At 32.3% G+C, this 25,979-nt stretch overlaps 4 protein-coding genes across 11 annotated transcripts; 1 reads left to right on the top strand and 3 right to left on the bottom strand.

The window, feature by feature from the left end:
• Positions 1 to 1,267: 1,267 nt before the first annotated feature.
• Positions 1,268 to 4,462, bottom strand: LOC113865614 (ergosterol biosynthetic protein 28). Its single transcript, XM_027500297.1, has 3 exons — positions 4,315 to 4,462; positions 2,363 to 2,569; positions 1,268 to 1,884 (listed from the first exon to the last, which is right to left on the bottom strand). The coding sequence occupies exons 1-3, from the start codon at positions 4,427 to 4,429 to the stop codon at positions 1,817 to 1,819; spliced, it is 390 nt and encodes a 129-aa protein (XP_027356098.1). The 5' UTR covers positions 4,430 to 4,462; the 3' UTR covers positions 1,268 to 1,816.
• Positions 4,463 to 10,220: 5,758 nt separating this feature from the next.
• LOC113865293 lies at positions 10,221 to 12,488 on the bottom strand. Of its 2 annotated transcripts, XM_027499751.1 has the most exons (3): positions 11,691 to 12,477; positions 10,833 to 11,323; positions 10,423 to 10,790 (listed from the first exon to the last, which is right to left on the bottom strand). In XM_027499751.1, exons 1-3 carry the CDS (start codon positions 12,311 to 12,313, stop codon positions 10,585 to 10,587), a joined length of 1,320 nt encoding a protein of 439 aa, XP_027355552.1. In that variant the 5' UTR covers positions 12,314 to 12,477; the 3' UTR covers positions 10,423 to 10,584. The 2 variants fall into 2 exon arrangements, with proteins under 2 accessions (XP_027355551.1, XP_027355552.1); XM_027499750.1 differs by having other exon boundaries at positions 10,221 to 11,323; positions 11,691 to 12,488.
• Positions 12,489 to 15,890: 3,402 nt separating this feature from the next.
• Positions 15,891 to 16,181, top strand: LOC113866180 (50S ribosomal protein 6, chloroplastic). Its single transcript, XM_027501063.1, has one exon. The coding sequence runs from the start codon at positions 15,891 to 15,893 to the stop codon at positions 16,179 to 16,181; it is 291 nt and encodes a 96-aa protein (XP_027356864.1).
• A 2,766-nt stretch (positions 16,182 to 18,947) lies between these two features.
• LOC113864527 (inositol-tetrakisphosphate 1-kinase 3-like) lies at positions 18,948 to 24,263 on the bottom strand. Of its 7 annotated transcripts, none has more exons than XM_027498350.1 (12): positions 23,887 to 24,263; positions 23,312 to 23,393; positions 23,139 to 23,171; positions 22,826 to 22,968; positions 21,706 to 21,826; positions 21,487 to 21,579; positions 21,126 to 21,245; positions 20,841 to 21,017; positions 20,290 to 20,345; positions 20,119 to 20,203; positions 19,592 to 19,722; positions 18,955 to 19,517 (listed from the first exon to the last, which is right to left on the bottom strand). In XM_027498350.1, the coding sequence occupies exons 5-11, from the start codon at positions 21,746 to 21,748 to the stop codon at positions 19,634 to 19,636; spliced, it is 663 nt and encodes a 220-aa protein (XP_027354151.1). In that variant the 5' UTR covers positions 21,749 to 21,826; positions 22,826 to 22,968; positions 23,139 to 23,171; positions 23,312 to 23,393; positions 23,887 to 24,263; the 3' UTR covers positions 18,955 to 19,517; positions 19,592 to 19,633. The 7 variants fall into 7 exon arrangements, 5 of the variants coding, with proteins under 5 accessions (XP_027354151.1, XP_027354148.1, XP_027354150.1 ...); XR_003504866.1 differs by having other exon boundaries at positions 19,175 to 19,499; positions 21,349 to 21,579; positions 23,887 to 24,258; XM_027498349.1 differs by having other exon boundaries at positions 19,175 to 19,499; positions 22,575 to 22,968; positions 23,887 to 24,258.
• Between the last annotated feature and the right edge of the window lie 1,716 nt (positions 24,264 to 25,979).

The following is a 25,979-nucleotide window of genomic DNA, read 5'->3' as shown; positions in this document are numbered from 1 at the left end:
AGTTTAAAAACTTAGTAAATAAACTCAGTAAAGTGTCGAGGAGATTTTATAATATGTGAATAATGAATAGTTGTTGCAACATATTTGACTCGGAAAATATTGCATAAACACCTTTCGGGGGTACAGCTAGAGAGATATATAATAAATGTGATAGATAATATAATGTGTTAGAAGAGAGAAATTGCGAGAAAAAAAAGTTTTATATGAGCGTTAACGTTATTAAAGTGTTTATAAATCAAAATTATGTTGACTCGTTAATTTGAGATTACGTGAGTTCGTTTTGAAAAGTAAGTGCCGCCATTTTACTTTCAATGTCAGGCTGGCGGGACCAGTTATTTTTGTTTTTAGTATTAGATGGTCCACTTCCTTCGTATTCAAATGCTCTCGTGATATATACCAACAAATATGGCTAAGGGTACAAGAAAGCTGTGGTCTCACAGCCCCTCGGTATTGAATTTGTATGTAGATGGGGATATGGCGGAAAATGTTAATTCCAAGATAGATTCACAAACAATAGTTTCAAAAGAAAGGAAGAATGGCTGCGGCATTACTTTGAATACTTTCATAACCAGCTGAGGAAAAGATAGCAATACATTTTGACGTTTTTTTAACACTGTTTTTAAGTATACTTGCATGCTTACTTTACAAAATAATCTCGGCTTATTCAGTAATGGGGTTAGTATAAAATTTTACATAATTAGGAAAAATTAGTAAAACGAAATGTAAAAAGTGCATTAAAACCAAAAACAAGTAATATGTTGCTAATATTTCTCTAACCATTATTGAAGATGCATAGGATTAATCGATCTGATACGATAGTTACTACAGAAAGAAATTGAGATCAAGGCATTTATGATTTGATAATTACAAAGACAGGAAGAAATAGGTCCATTTCTTATTTTTGTTTTTGGTCTATGTCAATGTCTAATATCTTGTGCCATTGATTTGACGAATTGCTCACAAGATGATGGTATGGTCTGTAGATGAAAGGTATGTTTATTTCGTCCAAGAGATTCTGACACTGACCCCCGCAGTTTGTTTTAGAAGAAAGAAAACGGGGAGAGAGAAAAAACCAATTAAAGAGAAAGAAAACAATTTTAAATTGTTATTGTTAAAGTTAATTATTCTGTTCTTTTCACTCTTTCAAATAAACCCAATTACATTACTGGCTTACTACTTACGATATTACTTCCAAGAGAATTCAAATAAACCAACTACTTTATTTCGTCTTATACATGATAGCACTTGACGTAGCCTAGACAGAATGAAATAAACTCCCTTGATCAATTTGATAAATAATTTCAGATACAAAAATTGAGGAAATAGTAATTTAAAAAATTTGATATCAGATTCTTATCGTTTGAGCTTAGGACAGTAAAGTTAGTTTTGTTCGCAAATCACCGCATGCTCTTAATTACCAAATCCAATCCATTCTGCAACATTAGAAGCTCATTAAACAGAGATAATAAAGTATACACTAGAAATCATCCTAAACACCGAGGATTTCATTTCTTCAAAATCTGTTAGTGCCACCCTCTCCGTTTCGATACAAAGCCAATAAAGACTTGTATTTTCAACCACAGGAACGAGGCAAAGCACCTCATCAATGAGGCGACACAAATTCAACAGTGCCATCAATTTTCTAAACCGCAAAGGGTTGCAGAACTTAATCGTATCAACGTGAAATGACTCTAAATAAAATCAACTAGAAGAATGGGATATTTAGAGCTGCGTCTCCTGTTTCCAACACGGTCCAATGCCATCAGTCACTTTATCACCCTTTTGTCCCATCTATTTTTGTTTGCTAATCATTTCTCTAAGAGTGTTTCAAGTGGACTTTCGAGTGCGCATTCCATTGTAATAGCATCCATACAATCGATGTTCCTATCAGTAAAATTAGATGTTAAAATATTTTTCATCCATAAATAATATGCTAAAATAAGAGGACAAAAATCAACTAATAAGCCAAACTGAGGTCGTTCCAGAATTAAAATGGGCCGAACGGTATGCGGTATAATAATATAAGACATGTATTGTGTGGTACAAGATACTTTTTCCTTTTTTTTTGGTTTTTTGATTTGGTGGAACAAAAAGAAAGTAGAAAATTATTCATACAGGATGAAGACAACTGAATAATGTAGATAAACCTCAAAATTAGGAACCAAAAGTGTATTAAGCCTTCAAATTCACATGGCCTACAATTAAATTTTGCACACAAGAATAAATAAATAGATAAACCCACAGTATAAAGAAAAAAATTGGCGATTAAGAAAGAAAGGCAGTTTTGCACTTTTGCTCTATAATTAAAGAGAATAATGTAACGTTTGTCAATTTGATGGGACATGAGAACAAATTTTCATACCTGCAAATATGCCAACAGTGGTCAGGTTCGAAATCAACATCGTACGATAAATTAGGTATTCAGTCAAGAAATGACCAAAAGCATAGATGAATGACAAGAAAGTAGCCAGGTAGAGAGGCCTATTGTTAAGGTTGAATGCGCAGATATAGCAAAGGGTGCAGGTCAACAGGGTCCAAGTTCCAAATGTACGCCCATGAACTTCAGTCACTACAACAATTAATAAACTCTTATCAGTTCTCATAATTCTGAAATTCATATACGGTTAGTTTTTGAAATTATAATTAATATAAAGCTTAAACAAGTGCAGCAAAACAACTCTGTTAAAGCATTGTGATGAATATTGTTGAATTTTATAAGCTGAAGTACCGTAATAACAGTGTTCATATCATATCATTTTAAAAGAGTGTAGACACAAACCCCGCTCTGCCAGTCATAGCCACTACTTACAGTAAAGGCTCAACCGCACTTCAAAGAAGAGTGCTTATCTTGTTTTGATCAATTACGCCCTCAAGTCAAAAGCATGTGCAGCTCTCTGCAAGAGGGTTACCGTAGATAAATAGATTCAAATTCCAAATTTCCAATTACTTTCGACTGTGTACATGTGGAACAACTTTCAAGATTATTTAAGAAAGGATATCATATAGCGCCTTAGGACGAGCATGTGAACAAATTGCAATATTACATTGGCAAATATGAATCGGGTTAAACCTAGGCTCTAAAAGGTCATGAAAGCAAATATGACGAACTTGGCAAGGATGATTACAGCATTGAATTGGTCAAAAAATATTAAATCTCTACTCATGAAATACCTCAGCTTTAAAAATAAAAAAGTCAAAATACATATTCACTTGGTTCCTACATCTCCTCCCAAGTTCTAAAACCATCCTTCATATTGATTGACAACCACCAATGCATTTATCCAGAAGACCCGAAAAACATAATCGCTGTTTTTCTCCTAACAAGCCTCAAGGCTTGTTTACTTTGAGAAAATGTTGTTTATTTTCTTTTCTTATTTTCACTTATTGTTTTGTTATTTCTTATACAGTTGTTTTAAAATAAAAACAATGTGACACTGCATCGTAATTAAAAATATAAATAAAAACATTATTTTGATAACAAACAGATCCTAAATCTTCTTATCTGTGCAATCAAAATCCAACTTGCATACGTTGTTATGGAACAAGGCAAACCCACTCTATCAAAAAGATTAAGCTGTTATTTGGTTAACTGCTTATAACCAAACCAGATTTCTATCGCGATAATACATGTTTGCATCAAGAACACTCTCTATAAGTATAAAGTTCAATGTCTGCCACCTTTCACTTCAACCAAAATTTCACAAAAGCGATACACGAAGCAAATCCACCCTGTCTAGAACATTGCGCATTATTTCACATCATATCATATCTAAAACAAAATTTTCTACGATCGAACCCTACATCTGTATCGTGCTACAGAGAAATTCAGTATTTTAAGAAAATCCTGATGCGGTGGCGTGATGCATAGCTCACATCAAAAAAGAAATTTCGGAATTGAAAACCTAACCGATGTAGAACCTATTCTGGAAACCTTCTGATTGCTTGTGGAATGCAAAAGGAGGGAACAATGATGTTTCCTTGAGAATTGAGAAAGCTAAAAAGGTTGAACAATATCTGATGCATTGGGATCTAGAAGATTTCATTATGATGCATTGGATCTAACGTTTCGATTGTGTGAGTCAGAAAAGTATGAAATCCATCGAATGACACAACACGGACACACGAGGCCCGTTACAGACGCTGAAACGGCAAGCAAACGGGTCAAGTAGTTGCAGTTTGCACTTAAACGACAGAATCTAGCCTTGAAACGAGTGAAGATGTAATTGATGTGAGAGAATGAATTGAATAGCGAGTTATGTGTAATGTGTGTGGTTGGAGTAATATGAGAAAGAGAGTAAAAGAAGAGTCAGTTACTGGTAGTGTTGGAGAAGACGGCGAGTCGAAGGGCCCAAATGTCGAAGAAACCGAACCAGACGGAGGCCAATCGAAGCGTGCCCACCGCTATCAGCCACCATCCCAACGCCTTCATTTTCTTTCTTTCACTTCTGCGCCTCTTTCACTCTTCCCTATCACTTCGTCTGCACATAACCCCGATAAAACCGACGTCGTTTTGAACAAGCCCAGAATCACTTAAAAAATGCTAACGTGGATAAAGGTTAAAGAAATAAGGAAAAGGAAAATGATAACCAAATAAAAATTATTTTACATAAAATATAATGTTTTATGTTATTAAAAGTATTTTTAATACAATTGTTTAAAAAATAATTATTGTTGCATATTAAAATTATCAATTTTATTAACCTCTTTAAGGTTGAATTTAAACGCCTCTAAATAATTAATTTTTATACAAATTATTATTTATAATTTTATTAACTTTAATATTTATGATTGTGTTTAAGTATTTAAATGAAATATTTATTTTATTAGAAACAAACACTTTAGTATAATTATATTTTATTTAATAATAATTTATTAGTATTAATTTTATAACTCAAACTTAAAAATTGATATTACCATTTGTTAATATTTTTTTAAAACTAAAATTCTTAAAATGATAAATAGTTTTCAGCAAAAAAAATTATAAATTTTTTATTACTTATTCACATACCTTCAAAATTAATATGAAATATAAAGATAAATTAAATCATACGTTTAGTTCATATATTTATTATATTTTAATTTACTGTTATAATATAATAAATAATAAAAAATAATGAAATATTTGTAATGAAATAAAATATTATTTTTTAAAATATAAAATTAATTCATTAACATATTAAGTATAGAGATCATATATATAAAAATTATAGATAATACAAAACACCAAATTTAACTAAGTAATGACCTACACTATAATTTAATCTTATATTTATAGCACTTAATTTTTTATCAATAAATTGTTGCTTAATTTTATATTAGTTTCTTTTATTTTATATTTAAAAATAAAATATTAATATTTTTATTATAATATTTTAATATATAACTATTTCAATTTATATATAACATACTTTTTCAGTAAAAGTTTAAATATAAACTGTATTTATATATGAAATCATACCATTACTGTAAATTTAAATGATAAATTTTATTATATAAACAAATTTATAAATTTTTATTATTATATAAATAAATAATTTTATTATATTTATTAAAAATCTTATTAGTTGATATTTCTATATTTTTTATCAATTAAATATATTATTTATAAAATAAATATATATTTTGACATGTCTAGTTTATTTATTTGTAATAAAAAACTTTGTCATCAATTATTTTTTATTTTATTAATTTATTTATTTATCAAATCAATAAATTATATATATATTTTTGAACAATAAATAAAAAATTTTGAAAAATACATATAAGCTTTTAATTTTTTTAAATTTTATAACTCTTTTATTTAACATTTTATTTTTATTTTTGCAAGACAGGTTCACTGAAAAAATACTTTTTAAAATTTTGTTAAAATATGCATTTAATTTTATATTTAACGCACAGTTATAAACTGGCATTTTTAAGGACTTTCTTACATTTTATTAGAAGTTAAAACTCACAACTATCCGATGCTTGATATCAGATAATATATCCCCTGTGCATGTTTTTTGTTTTTCCTTTTGTGCAAATCATCGTCCCTAGCTGTTCCAATAAGTCGCGATTCATATATCAACATTTTGTGCTTTTTATTTAACAAAAACAAATTGTACAAAAGACTTATCCACAAACGCATATACTCATTTCAATCTCAAGTCTTCAGACAAAGCTTTCATAAACCTTTAATTTAATGGAAGATTCTGGGCCTCTGAGTTGGACTCAAGTACAGCCACGATACTTTATGAACGGTGAACTCGTGTGAAAATTAATTATTATAAGAAAAATACAGCTGTTGTGTTTGATCCAACTAATGACTAAAAGAAAATTTCAGAAAGAGAACGAACGAATGGTTGTCATTGGATTCGTCTGCACGAACCACACCCATCCATTTCTACAATTTTGTCCCATTCACGTACAGTTTTAAAAATTTATTCATTTGCTTAAGTTAATCACACAGCAACTAAAAAATACATTTTATTATCTTATTTTTAATAAAAGTACAATGAAAATGCAATTATTTTCATTATTTCAATGCATCTCAATGTATTCTTTTAATAATTTTTATTTTATTTTTTAACCAATGTATTTACAGTACTGATTAACAACATTTAAAATTCTAAGACAATATTATTTTTATGTTTTTCCAAACTATTTTACTTACATAGTATAATAAATAAAATATTTATATAGAATAAGTAGTATGAAGAAATTTTCCAATAATAACAAATATAGTTAAAATTATATTAAACAATAAAAGTTTTTAGTCAGTGTATTTTTATTTTTTTTTTAAATTAAGTTAGTATTGTAATATTTTTATCATTCAATTTTTAATCACTGCTTTAAAGTTGGAGAAACACTACTTTTTCATAAAATTTATAAAACAAATTTACAGAATAAGAGATATATGAGAAGTAGTATGAAAAAATGTACTAAATTTGATTAAATTTATAACAAACAAATACACAATTTATTAAAATTAATAAAAAAAAAGTAGATATATATCATAAATTTAACTTATATTTCATAAATGCTAATTGTATTGATCGGTGTCTTACATAATAAATGAACAATCATGTCTATTTATATGGATAAAAGGTGAATATATTAGTAACATAAATCTAAAAGTAAACAAGGGTATAAGAAAATACAATAGTTAATAAAATTTGAAAATGAGTTTCTATTTTTGATATTTTGAACCAGACAAAAATATTAGTAGGTTTTTTTTTTTATAAATATTATCAAAGGTAATATGAAATAAAATAAGTAATGTGATAAAGAAAGATATAGTAAAACCTGACTATAAGAGTATAATGAACTTACAATTTATTTGATTTTCAGTTATCGACGCAATTATGTTATATATAAGAGTATAATGTTATGTATTATTTATGATTTTAGCGGCAATTTCACTTTGGACGGTTTTTTTTTTTTTTGGTAAATTTCAACTTAGAGGAAATTAAGTTAATCTATTTTTTTTAATGTATATCAAACGAGACAAAATAAGAGATTAATACATTAAAATTTTATTATAAATTATAATATATGTTATTAATGTACTAGATGTTATAATTTTTAATAAAAAAATATTTTAAATTTTTTACTGTTGCTGGCACTTGCTTTTAGAGCAAAGTAGTGGTTAAACTATTACTCAAAAAATCCATAAATGATAAAATTTTATTAAAAATTGTTAGAATTCATTAAAAATATAAGAGTGAGTGTATTTTTATAATTTTTAACTAGTACCTCTTTAAGGATATAAGTCAATATTTTATGTAATTTTTTATTATACGTCCTGAAACACACATTAAACGATAATTTATTATAATTTTATATCTCAAATGTAGTAAATATTTTTAGATGTTTAAATTGAACCTTAAAGATCACGTCTAAGAAAATTCCTGAAGAAATCGCAAGTTAATTACGCCATAGCAGAGTTGAGACGTGACATGTGAAGCAGAACTAGTTTAAGCATTTATTGCATTCAATGAACAAGTTGGTATGAAGTTAAAAGTAAACACAAGCACAAGGCTGATTTTGTGGAATTTATACGAAATAAAGTGACACTAACAAGGCGAATTTTCGGCAATTTATAAAGGGGGGCAATGCAGCCAAGAAACATGGTAGATGCGTGTTCCCCTTTTCATTTACATGGATCAACGAATGTAAGAATTCCTCGTTTTAGTGTGCAATAAAAACATTGTAAAAGGAAAACAAATTAATTTAAAATTAAAATAAATCACAAAAAATAAGAATAGAAAAAAAATTGAGACACAACTTACATATTAATTTTTGGATATTACTGATATTATTTATCTCTTAAAATTAAATTTTGATTTTAATAAATTATTTATATTCAATGTTATTGCATTGCCAAATGATATTAAATAAACATAAAATTGTCATGTTATGATTGTAACTATAAATTTATAATCTAATAAAAAAACGAATATGTTTTATTGATAAAATTTGATTTAAGCAGTGCTTAAAATGATATAATCAGTTCAAAAAGTTAGTTAAAATAAAGAGTAAAGAAAAAATTGAAGAATTGAAATGATAAAAGTAGTGAAAATTTGGTAACCTGGCAGAGGCTAGGGGAAGCACATGATGCAGTGAAGAGTGAAAATGTGTGTGGGGGGGCGTGAGTGGTGAGATAAACGTTACGCGAGAACATAGATCACGTTGTTCTGTTGTGCTTTGGTCAGTTAAGTTGTTTTACACAACAATTACTCTTCATCCCTCTTCACTTTCCAATAAAAGGTCAGGGGGGGACCAAACAAAGCCACACACAACACACCACACCACATTGCCTTAGCTCCCAAGTCTTCACAGCACAGCCACAGCCACAGCCTCTCCCCTGACCTAACCTAATCTATTTGCAGGCTGTGCAAAAAAAAAACAATGTTTGTGCAACATTATTCAGACACTGTCAGCAATGCAGTACTCACCCCCACCCACCACAACCTACCCTCACTCTATTAATAAATAACAATCCTTTTTCTTTATTTTTCCACATAAACTTGCCTTTTTAGCGTTGGTTTTATCTACTCAAAATCGATACTGGTCCCGTGACCAAGGGGATGAGAAAAATGAAAGGAAATGGCTTTGGACCACCCCCTTCACACACAGCACAACACCTACACGTCAGTGTGCCACCACCAACCTCAATACTCTCTACCCTACCAATCATCTTCGACTTTGATAATTTAATTTAATTCTCGATGATTTGTCATGATACAGTAGTATAATAGGAGTGATACTTTAGTTATAAATAATCCATTCAATATATCGCTGGCGCTCGTGCAACAAGAGAATCCCATTTTTGAAATCCATAAATATAATTTGCGTAATGCATACGTGCTTTGTCGCCAAGTCAAGACAGAGGCGACGCTTTACGGTTCCTGCCCAATTATTAACAGCACAAGCCCCTCCAAATCCCATGACTTGTGCCACAGCAAGTCGTATGATTATGTGCCTAATTTCTCCATTTTATATTATTACCTCCCTTAAAGCACGCCGGAACTCAATCTCACTCTGCACGCTCCACTGCGTTACAGCTATCATCCACATCATCTTCAAACAAAGCGTGCACGCACGTACCGTTAAACATATCAAAACTAAATTAATCCCCGCCACTCAATCTAACAACTATTACTAACCCTGAATTTAATTTCTTTCAACTTTTTTATTTAAATTATAATTATCCTCCACAAAAAGATAACTTTTTTTTAGTCAAGAACATGTACAATATCCGCATCCTCCCAGTACAAGTTTTTCATAATATGCCATTGCCAACAAACAAATCTAAATAACTGACTAGCTCATTATTTTCTTAAGTATCAATAACAATAAAATATACATAAAAAAAATTTAACAAAAATGTTGCAGGCCAAATTTATCTCCAAAGTTAAAAAGAAATTTGCATACATTTTATTTTACCCATTCTATTCAGTGGATCATTATTTAGAATGCGATAACTCATCATTTTCAGTGGATCAAATACTAGAATGAGATAAATTAATAAATATTTTATAAAAAAAAATTATGAACACAAATTCGTAAGCCAATTGAGAGCGCAGTCGCATTTTATTAATAACCAATTTATTTCATGTATAGACTTGGGCGTTTCCTCTTTTCAACTATAATAAATTTATTATAGAACATTTATGACTTTTACTTAAAAGACTTAATTTCTAAACATCGTTGCTAAAAAGAAACTATCCACTTAACTAGCAGTAATGGGTGGCCAGACATCTAAATTTATCAATTTATTGACAAAGCGGTACTTACAGCTTAAATTACTCAAAAAGGATATAAACACGAATGTGCAGCATTGTTGCTAAAAAATATATAAAAACAAAAAGCTTTTTCTTGATTTCCCATAATTGATGAAAAAAAGAGAGAGAAAATCAATGAAAAGCCACACGTGAATACACAGCAGCGCCCACTCTAATACTCTCATCCCTGTACAGCCTGTAAATTGTTTGTTAGTAGTACCAGTAAAACGCCTCACTCAAAATGAACAAAACCCCCTTAAAAAAAATTTGAAAAACGACAGGGGCAAAAGCACGAAACGACAGCGAGAAAACTGCGCAATCAGCCAAGCAAATCCAGCTGCTGGCAGAGCTCTTTCCTCAACCGTTGAGAGAAAAGCCTGCAAGCATCCACGCTCAGATCAACCGCTGCGGCTAACGCCACAAACGCCGCCGCATCCTCCGTGCAGTTCACGTGTGGCACGCTCACCTCCACCGTAGGATTGCTGCACCTTCCCTCACCCTCCACTCTCGCCGACATCACGAACCCTCTGTACATACAATAAGGCCAAAGACCATATCCATAGTCACCGCTACTCCTAGGACTGCAAACCGGCGACGTCGCACTCCCCGGCGTCGCACGCCCGTTGGATCCGCCGCCGAGGCTGCCGCAGCTACTCAAATCAATCACGAACTTTCCTCCTTTTCTTGTACTCAGCGTTGACTCCGCGAGGACTATGCCGGCGGCGCTCATGCCACCGTTGGTGTCGGGTATGAGCTCAAAGCGGTAGCCGAGGCCGTCGGAACCGCAGCGCTCGCGCCACGCCTTGAGCCTTCCCCAGGGCTTCCAGGTGCCGTCGCCCGGTCGAAGAATGAGCCACGAACCGGGAGTGGAGCAGCTGACCCGGTCTGAACCGGGTGAAGCAACGAAAGGCGTGACCATGGAAGCAGCAGCAACCGGTGAACCTGAAAGATCGTGAACCGTTATGGACCATCCCTTACGTTCCTTTCCCGGACGCTCGCGCTCGCTTCCGAACGAACTTAACCAGCTTCTAGAACTAGCCGGTTCTGACTGTAACGATCTGTACCAAACAGAACCTAAGCGTTAGCAAGCTGGGATAACACACTCACTCAACGTAACAAACAGAAAACTGTTATGGTCTTGGAAATTCAAACCCCTAAAATTGACTAGTAACCTAAACCACTACTAAAGCCAACCAATTAACCAAATTTGAGTGTAATTTAGAAGCAACCGCATTCAAGCTATTCGTATATATTCAGTTTAACCTTGGCTTCCCACTTTCACTGTCTATAAAGAGTAAAGCACAAGCATACACATAGAAACAACTAAGTGAAGTCGAAGATTATGTATTGGATTTTCAGTGTTAAATTTTGGTATCTATTCTAATTGTGAGCTAATTTAGGATTAGTAGTGTGAAGAGGACTAACCTGGAAAGTTGATTGCGGTCACCGGTGTTTCTGAAACTGAACTTGCAGGTGAAGACGGGTTGCGAAATATTGCCTTGGATCTGGAAAACTTGGGGGCTGCATTCTGGTTCGCCGTCGAACTGGAAGACGAATCTGGGATCTGGTTCGGCTTTCACATTCAAATGGAACTGCGCGGAAGAGCCTTTGGCTTCTTTTCCCACCGTAATCCACCCATTGTGGAACACCATAGCCTTGGCTACGGTTCCCGCCAGATCCAACGGCACGGACACTTTGCCCAGAAGCCTCCCAGAGTTGACGCCGCAGGTGGTGCCGCGGCGGCCGGTGTAGATGGATATTTTGAGGCAGAGTTTGCCGGCGAAGATGGATTTCCCGGCAAGCCTGTCGAGATCAGACTTGCTGAGGTGGAAGGTGGCAGCGATGGGCTGAACCTGGGAGTCGGGGAAGTGGGTATCGGGAGGGATGAAGGGGACGAGTGCAGATTGGAGAGGAAAGTTTTTGAGCTTGATCTTGCAGAAGCATGGAGAAGAAGAAGGGTGAACGAGGGAGCGTGCGGGCTTAGAAGCAACGGGAATCTTGAGGGCGAGGTTACCAACGGTTAGGCGCACGAAGGGGCAAGGATCCATGGCGGGGGACAGAGGGAGAAAGATAGAGGGGGAGATGGAGAAGGTGAATGCTAATGAAGGGAATGCAATAGCGTGGAGGGGTATGGAAGAAACATGGGGGGAGAGGGAGGGAGAGCAGTGAGAGCGTTGTTGGTGTTCATTTTTGGTTTGGGTATAACCCAAAGAGGAAGTGCTGTGAAATGAATTAGTTGAGTTGATGTGGGGTAACATAAAGGGAAAGGGAAAATGGGGAGAGAGAGAGAGGGAGAGGGTGGGATACAGCTGGGTACAGGGTGTCGTGAGTGTAGTGGCTGGGGAAGCCAAGTTGGGTGTTGTGAGGTGAGGTCCCTCTCTTTCCCTCCTTGCTGGGCTCCACCCTTTCTGATATCAGCACACTCCCCACCCCCCCTATCCCTATTGAATTTTTCATTTCTTTTATTTTACTGTCCATTTCAATTCTCTCAATTGCCCTTCCCTTTCTGTTACGCTGCTCCCTACTGCGTAGGGGGTACGGGTAGGGGTAAGGGTAAGCCAGCAGCATGAACCGCATCTGCCACACCACACGTGGAGTTGCTCTTCCTGCCGCTCAACCAATGCGCATCCTCTATCTTGACGCCCATTCCTCCACGCTACTAGTATATACTATTCTCATTCAGGACCGATGCCCTTTTTTTTCTTTACTTTTATTTCAAATAATATAAATTATTTTTTCTTTAATCTTAAAACCCATTATATGTCTGTCAAAATCGTAAAGAAAATTTTTTATTGTAATTAATACCATATATATAATATTAAGTTTTATATTTAAATAAGAATTGCTAATTAGGATCTTAAAGATATCGATTAAACATAGTATTTGACTTTTTAATGAATATTTTTCACTTTTGATACTTTAACTAGTAGTAATTTAAGATGATCAACAATGGTACAAGCCACTTTTCCTCTATCTCCTTAAAATTAGAATTTAATAAGGAATTTGTGAGAAAAGATGCATCCCTTGTATAAGCAACTCAGTTAATTGTGTTGAGAAACACAATTCTACGTGTAAAATTATATTTTAAAAAACTGAGGGAAGCAATTGCTGTTAAAGATGACCTAAAGACAGTGATCAATATTTTCCTTTAAATAATGGCACTGCCTACGGTGAAATATATATTTTCCAAGAGAGAGCGTAGAGCATGGCACTTGAGAAGAGTACAAGAAAGGTCTAAAAGTGTTTTTTGCTCAACGAAAAATAATCCATGAGTCCCATTCTGTATATATAGAGTGGTAACAAAGGTGAGTGTTAATGATTCTTTTGTCGCCATGTTACGTAATTAAGTGGATTTTGTTTGCGCCCCTTATAAACATTGTTGATAACAGCTAATGAATTAACGGACAAGGGAAATTAATATTTGTTTAACTGTTGGGAAACGAATAAAGCCACGAGAAGCATACACTAGTGCATTTGTTTTCTAGTAAAATTTAGGGTGTGAGGAAAAAAAATAACACTAAAATCCTCTCCTTCGAAGACACAAAGCGGCCATTCGGCAAAGTACGTTCAAAAGCATCTCCTAATTGACCAAAACAGTTATATTTATCTAAACCGGAAGAGTATTGGGCACATGTAAACTGATCAAATAAACAATAGCAGGGAGTTATTTAAATGGTTTACGATAATTCATTTTTCTCACTTTGCTTCTTGCCTTCTTGGGATAACTGACTTCCAAGTTTAAAAATATAGTGTCATTGCTTCAAAAACTCCCTTTGTTTTTTGTGCGTGTGGTTTTTCATTATAAGTTGCTTGTATTTGGCTATAATTTTTCACAGCAAGTAGAAGGATTGATTTAGATCTATGTGGTCTCCGCAAACGAAAGTGAAAGTTGAAGTAACCAGAGAGTTCTCACATCGTCACACAATAGACTCGTGAGGAATATACGGCCGTGTATAGCATTTGTTTCGTGACATTATTAGAACAACTTTTTTAACATGTGTAATGCTACACAGAAAAAAAAATATTACATTAAAATTGTAATATTTAATAATATTAATGCATTGAATTATATATTTTTTTATAAAAGTTTACTATATGTGTTGTACTTGTTAAAAACTACTAAAATATGTGTTCAGAATATATAATATTTAAACTTTTATAATTTCTTTTAATCTCCATGCTTTTTAAATTATTAATTTTAGTCTTTAATAATTGTTAAATGTTTTGAAGTCAATTGCGAGTGGAAAAAGTTTCATATTTAATGATGATGAACATAATTAACCAACCGGTATATAATGAAAAGACAAAATCTAATACCTTTAAGTTTTTGTATTAGATGTAATATCTAAGTTTTCTTATATGATTTACTTATAATTTTATGGAACTTTATCTTAATGTTTTAAGTCTCCCTTGTATGTTCTAGAAATTATATTAATATTGCTAGTTTGTTTAAGTGACTCGTTAATAAAAAAAATCTCTCTTAATGTTTTAAGTATCCTTTGTATGCTCTAAAAATGCTATCAAAATTGTTAGTTTGTTTAAGTGACTCGTTGATATAAATCTCTCCTAATGTTTTAAGATAAGGGTATATCTTTTATGTATATTAAAAGTTTGCAATTTTTTCAAAAAAAATTATAAAGGTAAGGAATTGCAAATTTACTCATACAAAAAAACTTAGATGAGTTGTTTTGTAATTTTTTTAATTTAAAATTATAAAGTAATAAAAATATATTGGATATTTATGAACAAGGGCAAGAAATGTTGAACCGTGTAAAGTTGAGTGTTTTTTTTAATTTATTATTTATTTATTTTCATGAAAGAGAAATGATATAGTAATATACTATTAGTTATTGACTATATATTATTAAAAATTATATAAAATTCACTTTCTCACTCTAAATTTAATAACTTATTTTTGTACTTTTATTATTTGTAATAAATTTCAATCATTTTAAAAATTTATTATAAAGTGTCTTCGTAATATTAAAAAAAAGAACACACACACAAGGATAAAGAACAAAAACTAATAATTTGGAAAAATATAAAGACTAAAATAAAATGTAATTAAAACTAAAATCAAGATAGAGCATATTTCTAGGGACCAAAGTATCTCTAACCTTTACATTATTAATCAACAATTTTTTTTATGTATGTTAAAGAACACGTATTAAAATGTTAAAAATAAACTTTTTATTAAAATATTTGTTTTCTCAAGATCATAAAAAACACTCAATAATATTTTTCAACGATAATTTAAAACATTTAATAAAGTATATTTAATTATTTTTAACATGTACTCTTGTTGAACACACCTTAAAGAAAACCAATTAATCAAATCGCAGATTAACGGTAGCGAAGGGCGTTTGCAATTGCAGCTTCGTAAATATTTATAGAAGGCGAAGCCCAAAAAGAAAGAAAGAAAAGATCACTGAAAGAGTTGAAGGCTTGGCATATCTATTGGGCCTAGAAGCAAAAAAAAAATGGAACACGAAACAATGGGCCTTGAACTGGGAACGCAAAGTAGAAGGGCAAATTAGGAATTATAAAAAAATGGAGATAGATAAACTGGTAAGGGACGAGTGTTAGGGAGAGAACAGAGGAGTGGAGAGAAGAGAAGGGAAGACGATGTGGGTGTCAACAAGCATATTGGGGTCACGAGTGGTGATGGCGCCACAATCTTCAATTCCAAGAATAAGTGAGAGTGGATTGACGATCGTGTGTTCTTCGAGGCCGAAAAAGAAGGCAACATCGCATCACATGAAGACGAGACCACGCAAGACGCAACCATGGGATATAAATCGCAAACCTACCGTCTACTCTCCATTGCCTCCTCTTCCTCCTGATTGGACCGTTGTTATTCCCGCCGATGATTCATCCGTTGCCGTTACTGCTCCACCTTCCTCTCCCTCTACTTAGCCACTCGGTACTCTCTTCTTTTTCATCAAGCCTAATGCTACTCTTTCCCTATTTAGGTTTCGTTTATCAATTGCTTCCTCTGCTTATGTTTTTCTGTTTACCTCTCTAAAACCTTCTTTGTACTAATTCGCTACTTATATATTTTCGATTAAGCTTTGTCATTTCTTGCCTGCGTTATGATTATTGCGCAAACTACATCGTTATGTGATTGTGAATTCGGTTAAGAATACACTTGTCCTCAAACACCCACACACTTTTTAATTTTCTTACGAAATTACAAACGGAAATATCATAATAATTAAACAAAGAGTTATATTGATTTTACATTTTGGTTTCTAAAACTTTTCATTTTTCCGAATGTGTATGGTAATAATAATATACTTGTATTAGGTGTCGTGTCTACGCCAAATTTAGATGTTAATATTGAGATTAAAATTAGGAATGTGATGAATTTTATCCTCTCTAGTTACCGCCTTATTTCTCCCAATTGATGTCTGAAAGGGGATAAAAACTTCAAATCTAATTTTAGAGTGATTTTAGTTGTTAATTGAAAAAAATATTTTTAATAAATAAAGTTTTTATTAAAAAAGTAATAAATATATTTTTATTTTAAAGTGATAATTAATTTAAAATAAATAAAAGGGACTCAAATGGTATTTAAGTAGAAAACCAATAGAGGATGACTTATCATATCATATGAGACGACCTTCCCCTGTATCTGCAATAAATTCTACTATTTTTTGTTTTTTGGTCGAGGGGGAGGGGCTAGAGATTGGGGGAAGAATATGGGTGTGTTTTTTTTGCACGTAACAGAATTTAAACCCTGTTTTTTTTTAAGGTACATATCCCTCTAGCTTGCCACTAAGCTGCGAAGGGAGGGTTTCTAGCTTTTATGAACTTTGCAAGACGTGAAACCCAATTGGGCCGTCTATCGTCTTGACAGCTCACGCTCAACCCAAAGAAAACATGCTTCGTTCCCCAACGTATTTATCTGTCACGTTGTCGTAGGAAGAAGCTTTAACGGTTACTTGTCCTACATTTTTTAGTTTTTTTGGATTTTTGTTCATTGTTCTGATATAGAATAAATTGTAAGCATTTTATTTATTAAATATTAATGGGAAAACTTTATGTATGATTTATCATTTTTCTTTAAAAATATTCTTATTTTTAATCACCCATGTGTTTGAATTAAGCATTTTTTTAATGAATTTAAAATTTTAAGAAATTCAATTGCTTACGAATGGGTCGTTAGTTCAACTCTTCAAACAAGATTACTTGTAAAAGATAGTTGTAGTTCTGAAAAAATTACCTGAATTATAAAAAAATATTGTTTGAATATATTTTCTGTCCATCACCAAACCCTCCACCATCAACAAGAACTGTTTACCACGATATTTTGCGTGTCTTGTGGCTTCCTTGGGCATTATGTAACCTACTGCTACCTAGGAAACCCTTGTTTGTGTCAGTTTAAATAAAAATACCCGCTAAGACCAAAAAATATAAACAGTCACTAGCTAATGCTAGGATTTATGGGATGGGTATACCATTTTTAAGTCAAAGATCAGAGTGAGATGATGTTAGGACCATGCGTTATGTACCAAAACCATCAAGTCCAATAGTGGTATGCGAGTGAAGAATCTACATTTGTTACTGAACTAGAATTAGGGCAGAACATCATCTTCCCTTCCCAGCTGTTTTAATGCGTATTTGTATTCATGTTTGAATAACTATGAATCTACAATGACATAACCAGAAATGCGATATTTTTAATACAATTTTAACTATTAACTAAAATTTATAAAAAATTATAAAAATATAAAAAATATTAAATTAGAATTGAGAAAAAGTAGAAGTCACGTTAACTATGTTAGAAAATATGTTAGTTTGTTTCGAAACTTAGCACAACTGACGCAGTCATAACAGAAAAAAAAATTTCAGGGTCCACGAGTCAAAACATCAATTACAGCATGTTGTGAACAAGAGAACTGAACTACCATCCAACACATAACAAAGAAAATTGGTAACCTAGGACAGCAGCAAGAAGATAGATCCAAAACAATGCAAGAAAGTTTTGAAAAGGAGAAATCTTACTAACATACTTTAACATAATTTATAGTTATTAGTTAAAGCTAATAAACATTAAAAAAATAATGTTCTTATTGTTTTTTACGTTTAATTTAGCTTTTCTCTCCAATATTTTTTAACTTTAAACAAAATTTAATTAATAACTATAAATATATTAAAAAAACATATTTTTAATATTCTTTAAAAATAAGTCAATTTATTTTACCAAAAAAAGAAACCATTAAAATAAGTTGAATATAGAAGTCCTAAGAATAGAGAATTATTTTCAGTTTATTTTAACATATTAAATAAACATAATAAGAGCTCATATAATAACATTAAAAAATATAGTTTTGAATAAAAATTATTGTTATAAATCATTGAACACATTAAAAAATAATTAATTTCATTTCATTTAAATTAATCGTTAATCTAGATGAAAATATTATAACAATTTGTTAAGTTAAAATGAATTATATTTGTTTAATATATGAAAATAAAAGGTGTAATTGAGTAAAAATATAAAGTAACAACTTAAAAAATGAAGGTTATAATAGACTTTATCTTTCTCTACGACACAGTAATTTTATTGGGATATCCCGGATAGTTTGATACAAGCCGAACAGATAAAGTTCGATCAAGAAAGAGCGCATTTATTTTAAATACAAAATGTTACTTGAAGAGAAAACAAAAATACTTTAACGCATTGCACAAATATCATTTCATAACTTTCAAACATTTTACTGTATAATTTTACCACTTAAAATGGAGGGCTAAAAATTACGGTTAAGGCAGACAGACATGTTTTGACCCAAAAAAAGACAGACAATGAGACGCATACGTAAAACAGGCAGGAGCAAGGGGTTCCGGCGGTTATTCGGCATGCTGATGAGATCATTTGTAAACAAAATACAAAAAAGTGTGCTTTGATGAAAATCTGCATTAGATTCCTACTGTCAAGAATTTATACCTATATACAGCAAAGAACGGTCAGTATCCATCAACTGATCAAACATTATCAACATTCATGGTCAACAGCACCCCTCGGTGCGAAGACAAATCCTTCAAATACAACACTGCAGGTATTGACACCTTCGGTCATCAAGCTACCCGCCGGAATTTCAGGATTTGGCTAATGCAACAACATTCATTACTTTGGAAAGGCAGCAGAAAGTTCCTCTGTACAGGTCCAAGTTTCCAAAACACAATCTATTTAAAGTTCTTCCTGGCACTTCCACCATATATAGAGCAAAACTGCCAAAATTAAGAGCACTGATGATTTCTAAAGATACTACCTACAGCCATAATTTGAAGCTTCAAACCAAATGAGAGGCAGACATGCTTACATTAAGAGGACTCCATAAATCAAAGGGCTGGAAAGAATTAATTTAGCCAGATTTTTTCTTATACTTCCCCTGCCCCAAGCTCAAAAGGAAGTCTGTAAATATGTGTTCATATTCTGGCATTTTGCCATATCCTGCAGCATATTTAAACTATTTTAAGACCAATAAAAATGTTTTGAACGGTAAAAGGCAACTCTTTAATATTCTCACGAAATTGAGAGTACAAACACTTTGTCAAAAAAAGAAAGTCATAAAAATGTCAGATAGGAAAATCAGATGATTATAATTAAACTCGTTATAATATCAAAAGAAATTATTATAGATAAACTCTGACATGTTCTTTTCAACACTTTTTATCATTAGGTTCAGTCTGATTTGGGCCTACTAAACACTTAGGGCATACTCTATTAGTGGGGGTATGAGATTTCATATAATTAAAGAATATGTCTAAAAAGTGTGAATTTAAGTTACCATCTAAGATAAAATAGTAAACAGCAAGATCTTCTATATGAAGAAAGATCTTCTCTTACCGGGGAAGTAGTTTATGTCAATGACGTAAAAATGATCTCTTGTTCCATACTCGCGAATAATATCCAAGTTGAATAGACGAAGACCCTGGAAAATAAGAATAATGACAAACTAATTATAGTCACTGTATTTTGAAGCATGAAGCCATTGAGCAAAAAAATTGAGCAAATTACCAATCGCCATCGAAGTTCCTTAGCCAGTTTCTCTAGTAAAGGTCTTGGAGGAAGCTCTGCAGGGAGAAAAATGATGAAGAAAATCAGGAGACTAGCAAATGCAGTGCAGTTATGAACACTTTCAAGACTGCAGCAGCATATATATTTCTTTATCTGGATACCTGCGCCCTTACTCCAGACCCTTTCTATATCCATCCAAAAATGTGGATGTACTAGTAACCTAACAAGTCAGTTGACTTAGATTTCCAATAGCCAGATTCAGATCACCACCCAACCCAATATTAGGCCAGACAAATATTGAATTTTATAATCAAATAGATTATAAAACAGCATTTTCTTCAAAATAAATTGACATGATAGTATGAGAATTATGGCATCAAACTAAAATGCTTTTCGATGAGAGGTTATCAACCCAAGAGAACAAACCAGGACTTAATTTCTAAGGAGTTGTTTTTTTCCCTTCTTTAGGGTGGAGATTGTGAAGACCAGTTTAAGTTTGTAATAGTAAAGATCTATAGAAAGCTTTTGGTCCAGAAGCCATGATAACTTACCAGCAACAGTAGGGTCCAGATCTGCATCATCTGCAGAAGCTGCAGCACAAGAAACCCTTGGAAAATTATATATGCCAGCATCTTTGGAGAGTTCCCACTTGCTAACATCAGGTAATGAAAACCGTCTAACTACCTTTATAGCATCACCAACTATATAAACCTTAAAGAGAACACCCCCTACACCAAAATGAAAAAAGCATGTGTTATTCACTTTTTTTTTTCATAATGAATGGCCTTCTAGTCATTTAAGAGTGAAAAATTGCTCAATAAACATCAATTGCTTACCATGGTTGACAAACTCCTGAAGAACAAGAGGAGGTTCAAGTTTTTGAAGGGAGTATTGCTCATAAGCAAGTGATAATTCATGGGATTTTGCACTTCCATCAGCAACAAGTGGCTTTGCAACTAAAATGATTTTGAAGTTGCAACAAAAGAAGGAAAGTCCAAATTAAGCACCAAAAAATTAAGTAACAAGTAATCTGATCAGACACAAAAAAGATAGGATTACCATGCCTATTTTCATTAGTTCTAATGACTTTGCCTCAAAAACACAACCCTCGTAACAATAAATGTCCATGCGCCCATGCTCTGAGAAATCGCATAACTGCAGCATCTAAAAGTAGTTGAAAAACCAACATATACATACCAAGGGGTAAAGTCAAGCCAGCTCTGTTGACCAACTCTGGGATGGCTAATGCATCTCTCTTGATAACTAATTGCCGAGGAACATCAACTATGCCTGCGTGGATATTTAGTATGAGAAAATTCATTAGCCGTTGACTCAAATTACCAAGAATACAGCATCACTGAAAAGAAATTTCCATCTAGCCAAAATTTATAATCAAGGTGAAGAGAGAAAAATTACCATAGGCATCAGAAAGATTCATATCTGCAACAGCCTGAAGCATATACTGACGGTTGCGTAAATGTTGTATGGCATCCGGAGGATCCAGAACAGTAACTTCTGGGTGTGACTGCCTATATTCCTAAAATACATTCAGAAGTTAAGAGATAAGAAGATAGGTCATTGCTTCTCTAAATACTATTTTAAAAAAATGCAACAGCCAAACATAAGAAATCAACATTGTCTTTTTCCAAAAGAATTCTCAGAATATTTATTCATCTCGAAAGAATCCTTACTTCAGTTCACATTTTCTGCTAAACTCAAACAAGAAACTTTGATGTTCCCTTCAGTAAACACTAGAATGTGACAACTAAGATTCCAAGGCAGAAGAGAGCATAGCAGAAATTTGATTAAACTCTCATTCATACAAGTATGAAAGCTTAACCTTAATTAATGATCAACCAATAATCATGAAAATAGTGAGTTCAACAAATTATTCACAAGGCATTACAGAATAAATTTATAATTCATTTTAACTTTTAATTTCACAGAGATATCAGGAAAATGGATCTAAAGCAAAATGATAGAAGATGTATTTGCAACAAAATCCCTAAAATTGAAAATGCAATGCAAAACGCTTGCATCAGTCTTCTGATTAAACATAAATTTTCCATTTTTTGTGGGTATAATGTTGAAATTTCAACATAAAAGACAGATACAGAAGAATTTATTTACTAATAATATAGATGAAAGCATAGTACATGAAATAGGTATTATTACAGCTTAGGAAATTTTTATGAAAGAATGTCAGACATGCATGTAAATACAGTACAGAGTGAGGGCATCAACCAGGTAGCAAATATGGGTTAATAAAGGCATGTGATAGTCACCGCAATTTGTGCCCAGTCAACCAGTCCATTGATCAGACAAGTGAGGGGAGCAACTCGCATAATACTATACATACTTGACCACTATAACATCCATATCTAGTTTAGAAGTATAGCAAACACTACAGCACAGAGAGTTGGAAAATGAGAATGGAACTTATAGGGCATCTATCTCTCTTAAACCACCAGAAGGGTACCGTTGCACTCAGAAGAAATGACCTGCCCAAAAGAATTTATAAGGGGGGGGAAAAAACCTTTTGAAAAAATTCGTCATATAAAACCTGACAAAATCAGCTAGATGGCCCTGAAAGAAGTGACATCCTCACTTGCGGGAACCTTGAGGCCTCGACCTCACATACTGGTTCATGATTCATAGTGAGAGATAGGGACAATTACTCTGCAAATTATGTCAGACAGGAAGTTAAAAAAGCTAGTCGTTGACCAGCCTTTCCAGCGTTTTCTTACCCCATCCCAATTAGCATCAAATACAAGAGGAAGAAATAAAAGCATAATTATCATTCTTGTCCAACACAATAAAAGCACGTGCTGGAAAAAGATAAAACCAACCTCAAGAACCTGGCGCCACTCTTTTCCTGATAACTGCATTTTCCAAGAAACAAAATGGAAAAACTAGTCAGAACAAATTATCATGAAAGGATGTGATATGGAACTGGAAAAAGTTATCGCAACATGTTGAATCTAAAAGAAAAGAAGATTCAGGATAGGAAAAAGCATATAACCTTATGCAACACAATATCAAAAGGACCTTGATCTGAAAGAGGCCTATTATGGTCGATAGCTACGAATAGTATCCCCTTGTTCCTGTGCGCGAATTTGTAGAAATTGTAATCAGTGACCCACCAAGTTAAAACACAGTACATAGTTACGAAGTAAAAATTATTAATCCATGTATTCAGAATTTGTACTTCTTTTAACAAATCTACACGATTTCATGACTAACTAAGAACCCGAAGGAGGTAATTTCTTTTTACTTTTTCAGAAAGAACACGGTTATTTACAATATTTCCCGTGAAACAAACAAAAATTCTAAAAATATCTTCTCATTACGAGCGAATACTCCGAGGATCACAAATTTTCTTTTCACTTTCTCGCCAACCTAGCGAAAACGACGCATGTTGGAAAAACCTTATTAGTTGAAAAGAACCACACATTGAAGGCCACTTTTGGAAGAAGAAAGAAGGATTTAAGTTAATTTTAGTTTTATCTGTTGAATTTTAAAAAGGAAATCGCAACAAGGTATATCGAATTAACGGTATTTGTTGGCGATATTTATATAAAAAAATGTTCAGTTTACCTAGCTAAACCTTCAAGCTTAGGCTGCAAAAAACTCTTAATCTTTTTAGTAGTGAGAGCATAACCAACGACAACGAGTCTCTTAGGCGAAGAAAATCCAGCATTCACCACAGGACACCATTGATTTTGTGGCACAGTTACGTCCTCTATTACTTCCTCTTTCTCAATACCTTCATCGTTCCTACAAGGTACGTCCTCCCTCAACCTCATGGTGAAACCTAACTCCCTAGACCTAACCCTAACCCTAACCCTAACGAAGTTTCTCGAGAACGAAGAAAGAAAGAGTAAGAGAGAGGCGAAATGAGAGGGAATTGTTTGGCGGAGAAAGAAAAAAAGTGATGGAATTGCAGGGAACGGAAGACTGGGAGTGAATGAAATGAGGAGGGACCGCATAAGGGGTATATATATAGGCGAAGAGAGAGGAATTGTGTGATGCTGAGCTGTAGAGAACTGATGATAGTACTTCCCGTATTTCATTTAAATTTCATCATTCCACGCGTTAGAATCACGCTGCACTTCTTTGCGAGTGCTGCACTGTGCGCGTTTTGGATTGAGATTATGACTCACTTAGAATAAGTTTTCCAGATTATCACTTTCATTTCATTCCTATTTATTTCAGCTTTTTAAGTATATTTTCTTTTCAAACCTTTTTTTAAGATATACTAAATTAATACAAATTCTATTATTAGTCTCTTTTTTATCTTTTAAAATTTCATAGTTTTTTAACCCAAAAAAAAAATTTTAATTTAATTCTAATTTTATATTAGTATTTTATTACAATTTTTATGTTCACTGTTTTAATACTGTAAAAAATATATGTTCATTAAATTCTAATCTCTATTTAATCATGTTAAAACACAGGGACGAAAGCATGACAAATGATTTATATAAAGATTAAAATATAACTTTTTTACGTAATAATTAATTTATAAATTACCATCGATCATCAAATGTTTTATTTTAACTTGATTTTTCAAAAAAAATCCAACCAAAACACCTCTTTATAGTAAAAAAAATAAATAGTTGATTGGCTTATATGGTATTTAACTGCCTTGTAAAACACGTTAATTTCATTTAATATATAACAAACTAATTTAATTATTTAATATAAATAATTTTGAAATAAAAGATAAATTTGTAATATATAATTATTTTTTATTAACATTAATAAATTAAATATTAATTTGTATATACAGTGGCAGAGCTACTAATAAATTTGAAAAGACCGTAAGAAATTTTATGTACCAAAAAAATTGCATCTACATTTCAGAGGATCTTCATCCGCAAAACGTATGTATGGCTCAAGGCTCTCCGAATTTCAATTCCCAGATTTTGGCTTGTATCGGCAGATTTGGACATACGTGTGTAAATTTAATAAATAAATATCTTATTGCTTTTTCTCCTTTCTAGTTACCGTCTATAACATTTTCTTCCAGAAAAACAGGGGATGATTCAACGTAAATTCAGACCTCGTTTAAAACTCCTAGTCAAGCAGGGAACGTACGCAGAATGTTTGGAACGAATATGATAATTTCATATGGAAAAGAAAATTCCCTGTGCAAATTAAATGTATTTACGGCGTAAACATTTTTTATATGATTTTAAATATTACAAGAGAATTATTAATTTTAAAAAAACCTAAAATGTATTACGTAATTACTTTTTATTTTAATAGTTTTATAAATAAAAAAGTAAACAGTATGTATTATTAATAATCTTTTATCATATTTAAGAATGAATCTGATAAAATAACGATGAAGAGAATAATTTATAAACACAAATAAGGCTCAAATTCACGTACAAGTTAATATTTTTAAGAGGGATAGAAACAAGTCAGAGTATCCATCCAGAGCTTACTATTGTTAATAGAGATGAACATAGGTAATGTTAATATACTTAAAATCTAAACTTAATTTTAGTTTTTTAAATGATTTAATTAATTAAATAAGTCGTATTTGAATTTGAGAAAAATTTTATTAAATTTAATAAAAATACTTATTTAATACTCATAAAATTTATAATAATATATTAAATAATTTTATATAAAAATTAAAATAAATTAAAATTTTAAATAAATAAAATCTTAAATTAAAA

Source organism: Abrus precatorius, unplaced genomic scaffold, assembly GCF_003935025.1.
Source record: "Abrus precatorius isolate BTA unplaced genomic scaffold, Abrus_2018 Scaffold4, whole genome shotgun sequence".
NCBI lineage: Eukaryota > Viridiplantae > Streptophyta > Magnoliopsida > Fabales > Fabaceae > Abrus > Abrus precatorius.
Note: the sequence above shows the minus strand (reverse complement) of the source record. Positions and strands in the feature narration are given on the sequence as shown.